General features: G+C 37.5%; 1 protein-coding gene across 1 annotated transcript; it reads left to right on the forward strand.

Moving 5' to 3' along the window:
- Positions 1 to 6,410: 6,410 nt before the first annotated feature.
- Positions 6,411 to 12,861, forward strand: LOC135674672 (geranylgeranyl transferase type-2 subunit alpha 1-like). The gene is made up of 8 exons (XM_065184750.1): positions 6,411 to 6,575; positions 6,646 to 6,805; positions 6,893 to 7,059; positions 7,159 to 7,263; positions 8,271 to 9,074; positions 9,181 to 9,367; positions 11,388 to 11,574; positions 12,406 to 12,861. Exons 1-8 carry the CDS (start codon positions 6,469 to 6,471, stop codon positions 12,792 to 12,794), a joined length of 2,106 nt encoding a protein of 701 aa, XP_065040822.1. The 5' UTR covers positions 6,411 to 6,468; the 3' UTR covers positions 12,795 to 12,861.
- The last annotated feature ends 765 nt before the right edge of the window (positions 12,862 to 13,626 follow it).

The raw sequence follows: 13,626 nt of genomic DNA on the forward strand, positions 1-13,626 counted from the left end.
CCTCGTGCGTTGGACCTGACACGCACGCGTCCCGCGTGTCTTGGCCGAGCGTTGAAACGCAGAACTGCCGTTGTCAAAGAAACCGGCAGGCGGGGCCCCCAGTGGGCCCGACGCAGCTGACCATTGGAATACTACGCTTTCGTGGTTGGACGCTCGGCCGAGACACACTGGCCGCTCCACTTCACCTTCTTCGTTTCTGCCTCACCTTGGTAGTTGCACGAGTCGTGTCCGTTGGGGAAAGCGGACGAGAAATGTCACGCTTTCCTCCCTCTCCATTACTTTTGCTCTGCCGGCCTCATCCTCTTCGTTGCCTCTGGTCATCACCACCGTTGATCATCCATCTTCCGTAACTCTACCATCAGCATTTAAAACATGTATCTGCCGGCCAATGAGAACACGCCTCGTTCTGCCATTCCCTTCTTCGCCGGTCGGTGACTCGGGCCCAACTCAGTGTTGTCCACACATTTGATCCAGGGCGACCGCGAGTCAAAGCCATTGAAGTCCTCCGGTCCCGCAATTGATCGCGCCGGGATCCACACTCCGTCGACGGTTTGGCGCAAACGCGGTCAAACGATTCACACCCGAGCCGACTCACCCGAACGCGAGCCGCTACCCCGATTCCTCGCCGAGTCTTACCGAGTACGACTACTCCGCTTCGGGCCTCTCAAACCTTCCCCTTTATAATGTGGTCAAACGTGTTTCCCAACACCAAAAAGCCACCCGTCCCCGTTCCTGTTTCAGAGCACGCGACAGTCCGTGTCAGGCTCCGGCACCGGCAACTCACACGGATACATGTGATAAGGTTTAGACTCATCATTGGCACGTGGCCCTTTGTTCTCGGCGTCACCAACATGGTAACATGGGTCAATCATCTCACTAATTAGACCGGGTGGGCCGAACTGGCTCACCATGGGCCGGCCCACGAGATGCCGCTCGACCCGGCTCATTAAATTTGAATTCGAAAAATAATAGAAATAATTTGAAATATTCCTAAATATATATATATATAAATTACATACCTTCTTTTTCCATCTTCCCGTCTCCCGCTTTCTTCCTTGCGGCGAGCAACACCGGCGGCGGCGGAGACGAGCGTTCGGAGCCCACAAAGAGAGCTCAATCTCTTCATCGCCTAGTATGCGTTTGCTTCCCCAACTCTTTAATGTTCTTTTCTTCACTTATGAGTTGTTGAAGTGGGACGACGCTTTAATGGTGGAGACAATTAGGTACTCCCAAGTCTCCTCTTTTCTACAAGCATTTAGCCTATTTCCTGAGGATCGATCACCAGAGAGAAGAATTCGAGGAAGTAATATGGATGGAGAGGAAGATCTGGTTTAGGATTAGGGTTTCCAGTTGGATGTGTCGCCGGGTCGGACGAACACGCCAAACCCGCCAAATTCAACAACTCCAAATTGGATTCACTTTCTTGATGTCAGTGGCAGTTCATTTCATTTCATTGTGCTAATTAAGAGCGATATATTGGATTAAATATAACACATGTCGTTCTAATTATCTATATCATAGTTAGATTAACCATTTTTAGTTATGATTATTATTTAATCAACTTTGAGAATTAATATTAAGGGGTAATTTTATGAAAATTTTCTTTTTAGTTTTTTTGAGGGTGATGCCTCCCATTTTTATTTTTCATATTTGATACACATATTATTTTTTCTAATGTCATAAATATTCTTCATCATCATTCGTTGCATTTATCTAATCGCAACATCTGACTTAAGATAGTTTTATTAAAATCGTATGGCTTGTGTCCGTTCGTAAACGATCAGTTCCTGACGAGATGGATTAGAGAAATTATTTAATTCAGAATTAAATATTTCAACAAACACTTGATAAATAATATAAATTATAAATATAAATTTCATACGATTAAAGTCCTCATAAATATGCACATGATACTATTATTAAAGAAGATATTAAACTAACTCTAAATAATACAAAGACTCATTTAAACATGTGTCACACGGGTAGTTCTAGAGTATTGTACCAGTTGACAATATGTATTACTCCATAGAGCTCGAAAGCTTCTAAAATGACTATTTATGTGATCTATTTTTGGGTAATTTTACTTTTGCATGATAATTGCACATAACCTATATTTACAGGACTAAAATGATCATAAAAGCTAACCAAAATGACATTATCAAGCTTACTATAAGTTTTCTACCTGCTATGTAAAGCATGAATAAAATTGAAAGATATAGACATACGTAAATATTACATCAAACACGTTATATATAGATTTACTCATGACATTCTCTTTCGGCTATTCCTTCAACGTCCTTGTTGAAGCTTTTGCAAATATTATATCTTCTCACATTTGTTGAATTGTTAATCTTATGCTTTAGCTACAATGCACCTCTCTCAGCTTCCACCTTATCTTTGTTATTCTTGTTGAGTAGTCAAACTTTAATCTGTTAACACTATTTCAACTCGTTAGTAACTTTAACTTTAGTGTGGGTTAGTTGAGTTGTGTTGATCTTTATTAGTTCTTGTAGATCTCTCAAACGAAGGAAAAATACCTTCCTTATTGTACGTCACTCTCTTAAACATCTCGTGTTGCTTGAACTGGGTAGATGCTCGTTAGAGATTTAACGAGCATTGCATCGTAAACTTTAAAGTTTTTGAGATATTTCTTCTGTGAAATTTGCTCATCGACTCTTCTTTTACTTAGTTGTCACTTTCAAGTAAGTTTTCATCATTTTTGCTTTCCATTTATATTTTGTTAAAAAATGAAGCTAACAATCTACTTTTGATATAATCGATCACTATTGGTGATGATTTGACAATTGTTGTTTTTCACTAAGTCTCTTTGAAGAGTCTTTGAACATGTGCAGAACTCCTCTACAAGATAAATAAAAAAATTGAGATACACGGTTTCTCTCATTCTCTTAAAAGTTGAGAAAGCAAAGGTTATTTAGTTTTATCCACCTCTTTGAGAGTTATATATACTTTATGCATTAAGCTGGTTACTAATATTCATCTGCTCTTTGCTCATACTTCTGAAGCATCTAAAAGATTTGTACTCTTTGCGTTGAGTTAGCTATTACAATTCGCCTTCTTATTGTTATCGAGCTTTTGGAATGTAAAATTTTTTGCCCAAAAAGAGTAAATTTTACCTTAACTTGGAGTAAGTCTTTGATAATTTTGATCGTCTTTGGGATTATACCATCTTTTTCATCATTTCCGTTGCTTACTCATTTGAGTAGAAAAGGTACAATACTATGTACTGCCTATTTTGGTCGAGCAATTCTACATCGACCCAAAGTCTCCCATTGTTGGCTATCTTGATGAGAAGCCCTTCAACATTGATCTTACAAAGTTTCTTAGCCTCTGCCCTTCTACCTTATTTTGATACTTAAAGTTTGCCTCTATATTTATTCTCTACCTCCTTAGCCACCTTTCACGACCATACGCTCTCCCTTCATGAGAGCAAGAGTCGATAACTCCATGAAAGTCTCGCTTCTATGGTATCACGGTGCTACCATACCCATGGCTCGACTATCTGTCGCCTTGCATTTGTGTTTGTTTCTTCATGATCGGTAGATCCACCTTTACGATATTGTGAAACTCTCCTTCAAGTTCACCTCCATCCTAATCAATGTTTGGTTTTGGATAGCCAAGTCTCTCTAGACTCATTGTTGTTTCCTCACCATTTTCGACAATATGCTTTAACACCTCTGTGTTTTTCCAACAGTTTATGTTGATCGATGAAAAGATAAACTATAACTTCTATGTATAGCTTCTATCATCATATTATAAAGCTTACATCAATTTTGTTCTCCCTTGTGTCCTTAGTAGCAACATTTGCTTATTCAACCTTGTCCTCTGATTTATCAGACTCTCTTGAGTGAATATGAGCTCAGGAGCATTCCAACTCTTTTGTCTCTTCGATCATACATTTGTATAATCAAGTCCCCACCCTCATAGGACTCATTAGTACTTGCACTCAAAAATTTTTCTCATTAATACACAACCCTCATATATTGATGACTAAGGCCTTCATTTAATGCAAAATTTAGTGTATGGACGAAATACCCTCCTTTGTGGTATTATAGTATTCACTCCATGAATTCATTGTCATTTTTATCGTTGTGTTGCTCAGAGCTCCTAGTAGCTCCCAATCATACTTCTGTATGACTAAGTCCCTCACGAGATTTATCTCATGTATGTCGCATTGTCTTGAACTATTCCATCACAATCCATTGCACCATATCACCTCCTGGTGACATATTCATTATATTCTGATCTTTGTGGGATGAACTCGGATTGTAATAACTTTATGTGTGGCCTCCATTAGTATATTGTAGGGTCTTTGCCACTTTTGATTGTGTTGGTTCCTTTGGTAATTGACCTTTGTTCATCTGGGTCACATATGGATGAAGCATGGTTTTAAGACAGTTTGTCACCCAACAGCTTTCAAAGTCTATCGACTTTGTTAAAATTGGTATGTCATTATTTGGATCCTAGGCTGTTACCCCCAACACAATCTCCGCTATGCACCGCCTCCTTTGTGACAACTCATATGACAGGATTGTGACATATTCCTTAAGAGTACCTATCTCCGTGACCTCTTGTCTCATCTCATGACCTTCTGATGCTTTCCTTAGAAACTTGTTGAGTCTCTTTAGTCCCTCTATCAATTACTTCGTCGAGATAAAGTGCATATGCCTCAAAGCTCCCTTTAACTTTGGTACCATATGAGATGAGTTCATTTTATTAGAACAAGGAACCATGAAATGACATGATTGCACTCTTGCCTTTGTAAGAGTTCATGTCCTTGACCTCTATTTAAGGAAAGCTTCATGCCTCCATTTCATGTTCTATCTTCTATGTCGAATCCCTTCATGTGGTTTAGTTATTTCATAAAATCCCACCAAAGTTGCTCCACTTCTTGGTATGCATTGAGTTAATGGTGGCTCTTGTGACCACTATTCCATAAGTTAGTGATCTGTTTAGTCTAATCTCTATATCGGTTCTAAATGTGTCTTTATTTAGTATTGTTTTAGGTCGATCTCTCACTTGATCTCATAATACGTCCATTAAAGCATTACCTCATATGAGATCATGCGATGACTCATCGTCGCTCACTCAATCTATTAAGTTTTATGGAGCTATCGTCTTGAGGTACCTCTCTCAACATATGTTATTCGTTGCACATGATTCTCTCTTTAAAGAACTGTGATTTATTATTCTTGGATATTTGTCCTATTAGAGCAACTTTCTTCTTTGCATTATTCTCTCTAAAAATTTTGGAGACCATCATTCTCTTGGACTACTCCACCTTACTGAACAAATAGTGTACTATTTTATCATCATGAATGCACTTACTAGATTATGATTCTTTGCCAATACAATCCTCGATGTACCCCTCAGGACCTAGTAACATGTTGAACTTACTATACACTTCAGCTTCCTATAGACATATCCTTCATATACCAAAGAAAAAATTTTCATGCTCCATGATGTCGAGTTTCTATCGCCTTAGGATGGCCATGGGCAATCTATCGACCATATATAAACTCTTACATGAGCACTGAACTCTTTGATTAGCAATTCCCCTTACTTTTGTAAGCTTTACATAAATACTTCGATCGTTGAGCAACCCATCCCTTCTTACACAGTCGTATCATTTACCAAGCGTCATGGTTTGCCTTAAGCAATGTCAAATTTGATTGCCAACATCAAGCTATGGCTTAAACTCAACTATCTCAACTTTTGTACGTTATATGTTCTTCCTAATTTATTTGTACTCAGTGGTGCATATTGTGTAAAGAATTGATCATTCCTTTTAACGCCAATCTTATATACTCACTCTTTACAATATTCATATCTTTACATTTCTACGGTCATTTCTTTCAAATGATTTCACATGTTGGTTGCTTTGAACGTAACCCTATTAGGTCCTCATATTTGCATGCCAAGTGTTTTTAAATGTGTTTATCCTACTTTGATATCATACTTGATGGACTTAGCTGGTTTTGCCTAAGTCATGTGGTACTCTTACGTTTTCGTCCATAAATGAGCAATCTCATCGAAACTTTTTATGATCTCTTAAGTACCTAAAAAATAAAAGACGAGATAGAGAAAGCATTTGAGAATTCAGATATTTCAACCAATACTTGATAGATAATATAAATTATAAATATAGACTTCGAAACAGTAAACCAAACAATATCCCAAAAATCTATCTAATTATATACCACTTTGATAGCTCTAAAATATTATAAATATAATCATAAAAACTAATCAAAATAGAACGAGTAGGCTTAAAAGGACTCTCGTGAAGACATCACTAAAATTTAGAAACACATACATATATAAACATTATAATTATAATTACGGAATAAGATTTTTCGTGACCGGTAAACACGCTCGATCCTCCTTTTATATAACCTACTGCTGTGCTGAAAGACTCCGTCGGAACCGGCGGCCACGACGAGCTAAGGAGCGATGCACGGCCGGCCGCGGAAGGACCCGCGGCCGAAGGACGACGCCGCGAAGGCCGCGCATCTCCGCGAGCTCCAGGCCCAACTCCTCCACAACCACCGAAACCGCACGTAATCCCCCTTCCTCTTCCCAGGATGATCTGCTAACTCTCCCGCAGTCTTGATCCTTGAGGCGACGCAGGTACACCAAGGAGGCACTTGCTTCCTGCTCGAAGCTTTTGGAGATCAACCCCGAGGTCTACACCGCTTGGAACTACCGGAAGCTCTCTCTCCAGCACAATCTTGATGGGGTCGACGATCCCGACGCCCTCAAATCGGCGATCGAGGACGAGCTAAGAGTCGTGAGCTCCGATCCGTATTTTTCTCAATTGGCGCAGTAGTTCTCAAGTTCTGCTCTCTTTTTTATCAGCGAGCTTTTGATTTTGAAGGTGGAGATAGCATTGAGAACGAATCCGAAGTCCTACGCCGCATGGTACCACCGGAAATGGGTGCTCGGTCGCAGGCTCATGCCGGTTGAGTTCGAGCGTGAGTTCAGGCTTCTGGATCTGCTGCTGAACGCGGATCAACGGAATTTTCACGGATGGAATTACCGCAGGTCTAATTTTGTTTCTAGGGTTTTCTTTTTCTGGTTTTATTAGTCGTGGGGATAATTTGGATCAAGCTTTATTAGAATCTTACTTTCTCTGTTCTTCAGGTTTGTTGCGAAGTTGAAGAATGTGCCCGAGGAGGAGGAGCTGAAGTTCACAAAGAAGATGATCGACACTAATTTCAGCAACTATTCAGCCTGGCATAATCGTAGGTATGGATCATATAATTCTTTCTCCTTTTTGGAGAAGATGGAACATATAGTTCTTTGTTCTCTTCTTAGGGCCTTCTATTAGTCATCTGAGGTGTTACAATAATGTAGTAGTTTTCTTCAATCTTTCTCATATTTGTAAGTCAATGATATGCATCTGTTAGAAATACAGAGTTTGTTTGGTATGCAGCTTTCTAGATGGATAAATTTCTTTCAACTTAAAGATGTATGTATTATATGTTCTACTAGTCAGACAAATATATAGTTTTATAGTTAAATAAACATAGAAAACTTTTGAAATGCTCTTCTTGATCCTTTAACACTTGTAATTGTAACTTATTATTCTTATTCATCAAGAGATGAATCATTTGAAAGATGAATAAGGGTTGGATGTGTAGGCTAGCTAATGACTGATTCTAGTAATGACACCTAAATCCTATTGTTGGCTGAAGCTAAATTGCAGGAGCAATGTGAACTTTAAAGTTGGCAAAGCATATGTATTTTTTAGTACATTAAATTAAACATAACAATTGGTACTACAGTTTTGAGTGTGACAATATCTAAGAAATCCACATGCTTTGGCTTCATAAACGAATCTGGAAAAGATGCAATGTTTTGTATACAAATATCTGGGACTTGAGGCTTTTTTGTTGTATCTGTTTCCAGTAGGTAAGTCCTTGGTTCAAACCCCTATATTCAGCCTGAATCTTAACCATCAGTTGTAGTTTGAGTTATTATTGTATTATGACGCTTGATAGCAGCTTAATAATGGAGAAACAAATTAAAATCGTAGTATAATGCTAAAAAAAGGCCTTTTCCCATAAAGGAACAACGTTTACTATATTATGATATTGATGGTATCTATATCATGTGTGTATGTGTGTGTTTTCTTTTTGCTGTTGTCTCATCTGTTGCATTTTTTGCTTGTATCTTCTGGTGGATGCAAAGCTTTATGCCATATGTTGTGGTAGGCTGTTAGCTGATTCCATTTTATCAAATCATGTTCACAGTGCACTTCTATCACATCTGCTAACGAAAAAGTCCCAGGGCTTTGATTCTAAGAAGAATACTTTAACAGAGGAGTATGAACTAGTACATGATGCCCTTTTCACTGACCAAAGCGATCAAAGTGGATGGTTCTATCATCTCTGGCTTCTGGACCAGACAGTTTGTCTGGATGATCCACAGCTGATCTCTTCATGGCCTACTCATAAATCGGATCTGATTTTATCTGAGAGCAATAAGATCGATGGTTGCCAACTGTTTCCATCCTCAAATTCCAGATCCTTCTCTTTATTGCATACAGGAACATTTCCCATCATTCTCTATTTCAATAAAGCTGTAAAAAATATAGATTCATCTACTGTTATTGTCAGTTCCGTGTTTGTGACAAATGAAGATCTTAATTGGAGGCCACTCTCAACTAATAATTCAGGAGAAGCCTGTTGTTGGGTGACTTTTCTCACAGTTCCTGAGGAAAATTGCAGTAGTTCAACCTCTTATCCAGTTGAGGTTTGCCTTGACAGGTATAAGGATATTGTGTCATCAGATGTTTCTGATTGCAAAAATCCTTCAAAGTTCACATTTACAGTTGCATTTAGGGGTCATAGTTTAGAACAGACCAGCAAAGAATCTGTTGAGGAAAATGTTGTCTGGAAATATGTTGATATATGTAACCCACAGGAAAGTCCTTGTCTGATGTCGTTTGATCAGCTAAGCATCAATGAGGACCATGCAGAAGAAGGTTTCAAGTGGAATTTACAGACATTGTCCAATGAGATAGAGCTTTTCAGGGAATTCAATGATGAAGATAGGTTTGTCCCTTTTGCCCCATTAAATGGCTTAAGAATTTTGCTTTATGCTGTTTATATATTGGTGATTCATCTGTTCCTGACTTAAGGTTCATTAATTTTTTTGCAGTAAATTTGTGAAACTAACATTAGCAAGGCTCTTGGTTGCTCATGACTTAATGGTTCCAAATGGATCTCATAATCATATAAAGACTCATTCTGGTGAGGTCTTAACACTCTATGATGACTTGATGAAGTTGGATCCGTCACATAAAAGATACTATGAAGATGAACAAAGTGTCGTTCTAATGGATCAGGTAAGATTGATTCTATAATTGTCTTAATATCTTTGAACTTCATTTATCGGATTGTGTGCTTTTACCAGTGTTGGTGAAGATCATAAGCTGTGAAACTTCTCAAAGTCTCCAACAGAACAATTTATGATAATTAAAAGAACAAATGATAAAATGCTGTTTATTTTGATGTTAGGCTTTTCTGGCTTGAAGGGAATGGTATGTGTGGTCCGAGCAACATTCTGCTTACATGAGTGTCTTCCTTGTCTTGAGCTGTGACAATTAGTTTTGGATTTTGACAATGAGTGTGGTTCACCTAGGCAAGGTACAAACAATGGAATAAATTATATGTTCAATTTGGTCAAGTTGAGTACTTAGTGCTACAGAACACTGGTACATTCAAGAATCAGTAGATGGACCAGTTTCACCTGCATACTGGTTAGCATTGGTTGAAAGTTGAAACTAATGAAATTTTAACCAGTACATTAAACCAGTTAAAAGGGACAGTCCTGAAACAGAGTGAACCTGTAGTACTGGTTCATATAAAAGTTTGAATAATGAACAATAGATCCTAACCTTCAACAGTTTCAAACTTTGAACTTGACTTTCCAAGGTAGTGAGAGAGAAAAGAGGAACAATACAAGGAAGAACTACCATTAACTTTCTTCACTGTTTCCTCCCTACCTTTTTCGTTCCCCACTTTTTTTGGCAATAAAATGTAGTATAACATTCCACTGTCCGTAAGGTGGCTGGTGCCTGGTATGGGTCTGTATTCAACCTTGTTACCAACATAAGAGATGAATGCATGCACATGTTGTATATAGTCATACTAATTAAGAACAATCTGACGGCATAGGAGGGCGTGTGCCCCTGGCTCATGGAAAGTACCAATTCAAATCAAATAATGGAGAGTGATCTATACATATACACCACAGAGAGTAACTTTCTCAGAGTTGTTTGTGATTCATCTAGCTTCTAAACATGTCAATCCTTCATAACTCATTGATACTATAATTTCATGGCAACTACTCCAATTGGCTTCGGAAAAAGATACAGTATGACCTAGTGTTGATCAAATTTGACAGTAGCTATAAGGATTTAATCTATTTTTCCCCCTTGATGATTCACAAGGAAAGATGGTTGGTGAGCAACAATCCAGAACTATATAAATGTAGTTATCTGGTGATGGTTGGGGAGAAAGTAATTCAAATTTGACAAGTTTATTATCTATAAATCTCCATGTAAATTGATGGTAAACAGGTTTTAGCTCTCTAATTTATTCTAGTATCCGGCCCTCATAGTTATTTACTTTTTCGCTTAAATCACCACAAGGCTCTATGCTCTACATGGTTATGCAGTGTACCTACTTTATAAATCCATCATTAAATGATGATCCAATTTTTTAACACCACCCATCAAACAGAAACATGCTTAATCAACATAATCCTTTTTTTATTATCTTTGATACTGCTAGTCATTATTTGTGTGAATGTGTTGTAGGATTCTATCTGTTGCTATGATAACTAATATAGTTTTAAAAGTAAAATCCATGTGAATTGAACTTTGTATAAATGATGTCTGATAGAGGCTTTCCTCTCCCAGGTCCCCAGAGAAAGTGTGCTCTATAGCTTTTTAGGATCATAAGTGAGACATTTTGCAGAGTAGATTATATGAAGCCATGTCAGGAAATATGCATATGATTTATACCATCAGACACAACCCTTGAATTTACAGAAAATATCTCCTCATAATTTGCATATGGACTTGTGATCCATAGGATTGCATAAATAAGAAACATTTAACCTTACTAAATTTCATAATCAGGTCCAACCATGAACCATGGACCTAGGATACACACAACACGGCATGCATACACCGCCACTAAGTAATTGAGAAGTAGGCTTTGACATGGATTTTATATCTTCCATATATTGCTCATCTTTTTGTATATGAAGATATATCATGTAGAGAGATGTTTATGAAGATATAGCACTAATATATTGTCTCAAGTGCCACAAATTTTATTCTTGTGATTATTTTGCAGCTGACTTCTGATAAAGATTCTTTAACTAAGCATTGTTGGCAATTTGATGAACCTACTTCCTCAAGTTTCCATTGCCAGTATTGCCTTTGGCTCAATGAGCTATCGTTAACACGGATTGGATCTGTCAAGAATATATTGTGGGTCCAGATGCTAGATCTGAGTCATAACAAACTTCGGTCTGTTGAAGGTCAGCCATTCTTGTCTTTTTCCAGATGCAGCAAAAGTAGATTTCTAATCATGTTGCTTCAGAAAATTTTCAGTCACAAATAGATTTTTGATTTTCGGAGTCAAATTAAGAATGATATTGTGTTCCTGCTAGTGGATTCTTCATTTTAAATATTTAAATTCTCATGACATGATGCACCAAGAACAAGATTTTCTTCTATTGCACTAAAACATGTGAATACTCATTGCTGCAGCACAAACTATAGTTAAGTTTGAGTTTTTGTGAATTATTGATACATAGAGATTGACAGTTTTCTAGCAGCATTGCAACGTGTACGATGAATTGTTTTATCTTCCTGACAGTTTTCTAGCAGCACCGCAACGTGTACGATGAATTGTTTTATCTTCCTAACTGTTATAAATGTTTGTTCTATAAAGTAATGGCTTGTGTAAAGCTATTCCAAATTATTTCCTTGTTCGTTATTGTATCAAGTATACACTTGGGAAATATATGCACCACTTCCCTGTTGAAGAATGGGATCTGTTGGATAACACCATCATCAATTATTGTTTAGGTTCTTCTTTTGGACCTCAATCTTTTCCCTTTGTTATAATTATGCCATGTTTTTAGTGTAATTTGATTTTCACCCTTGTTAATTCTTGACTTGATATACTGCTCTATGATTTCTCTCTTTATTTCCACTTGTTTGTATTCTTCGGTGACTTCAAGCTCCAGAGGACATTGCTACTATGGTTAATCATACAGTAGGAACATTAGGAACATCTATTTTACTACTACAAGTGGCAACAACTTGATTCCGCCTTCCCTCAGAAGTTGCTCGCTTTTTGACAGGTTTGGAGGCATTACAGCTTCTTGCTTGCTTAAACCTCAGTAACAATCAAATAAGCAGCTTTACAGCCCTGGAGCCCCTAAAGCTGCTCAGTTCCTTGAGAGTACTTGATGTCTCTTTCAACATGATCGGTGCTCATGCGATCGACACAACAAGGTACCTCTGCTCATCTCCATTATCACATACTTTGGATGCAAAGCAACTCAATGTAGGATATGAGAAGGAAAATACGGAGGTGCGCGACCACTGGGAAGTCACGTCGCTTTTTAGGGCGTTGCGCTTAACGCAATTGGATATAAAGGGAAACGCAGTCCTGAATGAGAAATTTAGTGTGTTGGCGATCGAGTTGCTTCCGTCTCTGAAATGGCTTGATGGGAAACGTGTAAGATGATTACAATCTGACTTGAAAATTTTGTGAAGCTATACATTTATATAATCTGCGTAGAAAATTTTGTGAAGCTTCATTTATCATATGTTGTGCCTCATACTTTGCGAGATGTTTACCTTAAAAACAGATAGGGCAGTGGTAGCCAATGAAATATGGAGTTTGATTAATTTGTTGTTGACATAATTGACTTTCCAATTACAAGCTTATTCTGGCTTAGTGAAAATGAATACTGCAAAGTCTTTACTATTGCTGTTGCTTTTGGTTTTGGTTTTTGCGATTGGTCGGATGGTATGTTAAATATATTTAATAAAAAAGACAATTACATGTTATGTTAAAAATATAAATCACATGAATAATAATTTTTGTAAAATCTATGGTCTAAATGTGATGGTACTATCAAGCCCAAGTAGTGGTATCGCCTAACTCAGTCAAAAAATACTAGAATCATGATTTGTGGTCTCGTTACGACGGTAGCACTGTTCGATGTTGGTAGTAGTATCGTTAGTACTTAAAATTTCAAAGATTTTAATTTTTTATTTTATTCTTAAAATTTTTTGAGGTATATAAATATCCTACTCATGCTTGATTGATAAAGCACATATTTCTAAGCACAAAAGTATTGTAAACTCTCTTCTTGAGCACCGTTTGAATCTATTTCTCTTTTTAAGTTTCGAGACGATTTTAAGTTGTAGGAGATGAAAGATCTTGTAAAAGAGTGAGTGTGAAAATTCTTTCTTAGACTTGTTAAAAGAAAAAAAATTATAACAATGATAATTAATATTCGTTTGTTGGATTTGTGTTTACTTACTCATTTATTTTACTCATAACCCTTACT

Source organism: Musa acuminata, chromosome BXJ1-5 (genome assembly GCF_036884655.1).
Source record: "Musa acuminata AAA Group cultivar baxijiao chromosome BXJ1-5, Cavendish_Baxijiao_AAA, whole genome shotgun sequence".
Classification (NCBI taxonomy): Eukaryota; Viridiplantae; Streptophyta; class Magnoliopsida; order Zingiberales; family Musaceae; genus Musa; species Musa acuminata.

What these genes read in the sequence shown, in the direction of transcription:
- LOC135674672 (XM_065184750.1), top strand. Translation starts at nt 6,469, where the DNA reads ATGCACGGCCGGCCGCGGAAGGACCCGCGGCCGAAGGACGACGCCGCG. An exon ending in TCGAGGACGAGCTAAGAGTC is followed by an intron (nt 6,806 to 6,892) that starts GTGAGCTCCGAT and finishes TTGATTTTGAAG; the next exon opens with GTGGAGATAGCATTGAGAAC. An exon ending in GTGTCGTTCTAATGGATCAG is followed by an intron (nt 9,368 to 11,387) that starts GTAAGATTGATT and finishes ATTATTTTGCAG; the next exon opens with CTGACTTCTGATAAAGATTC.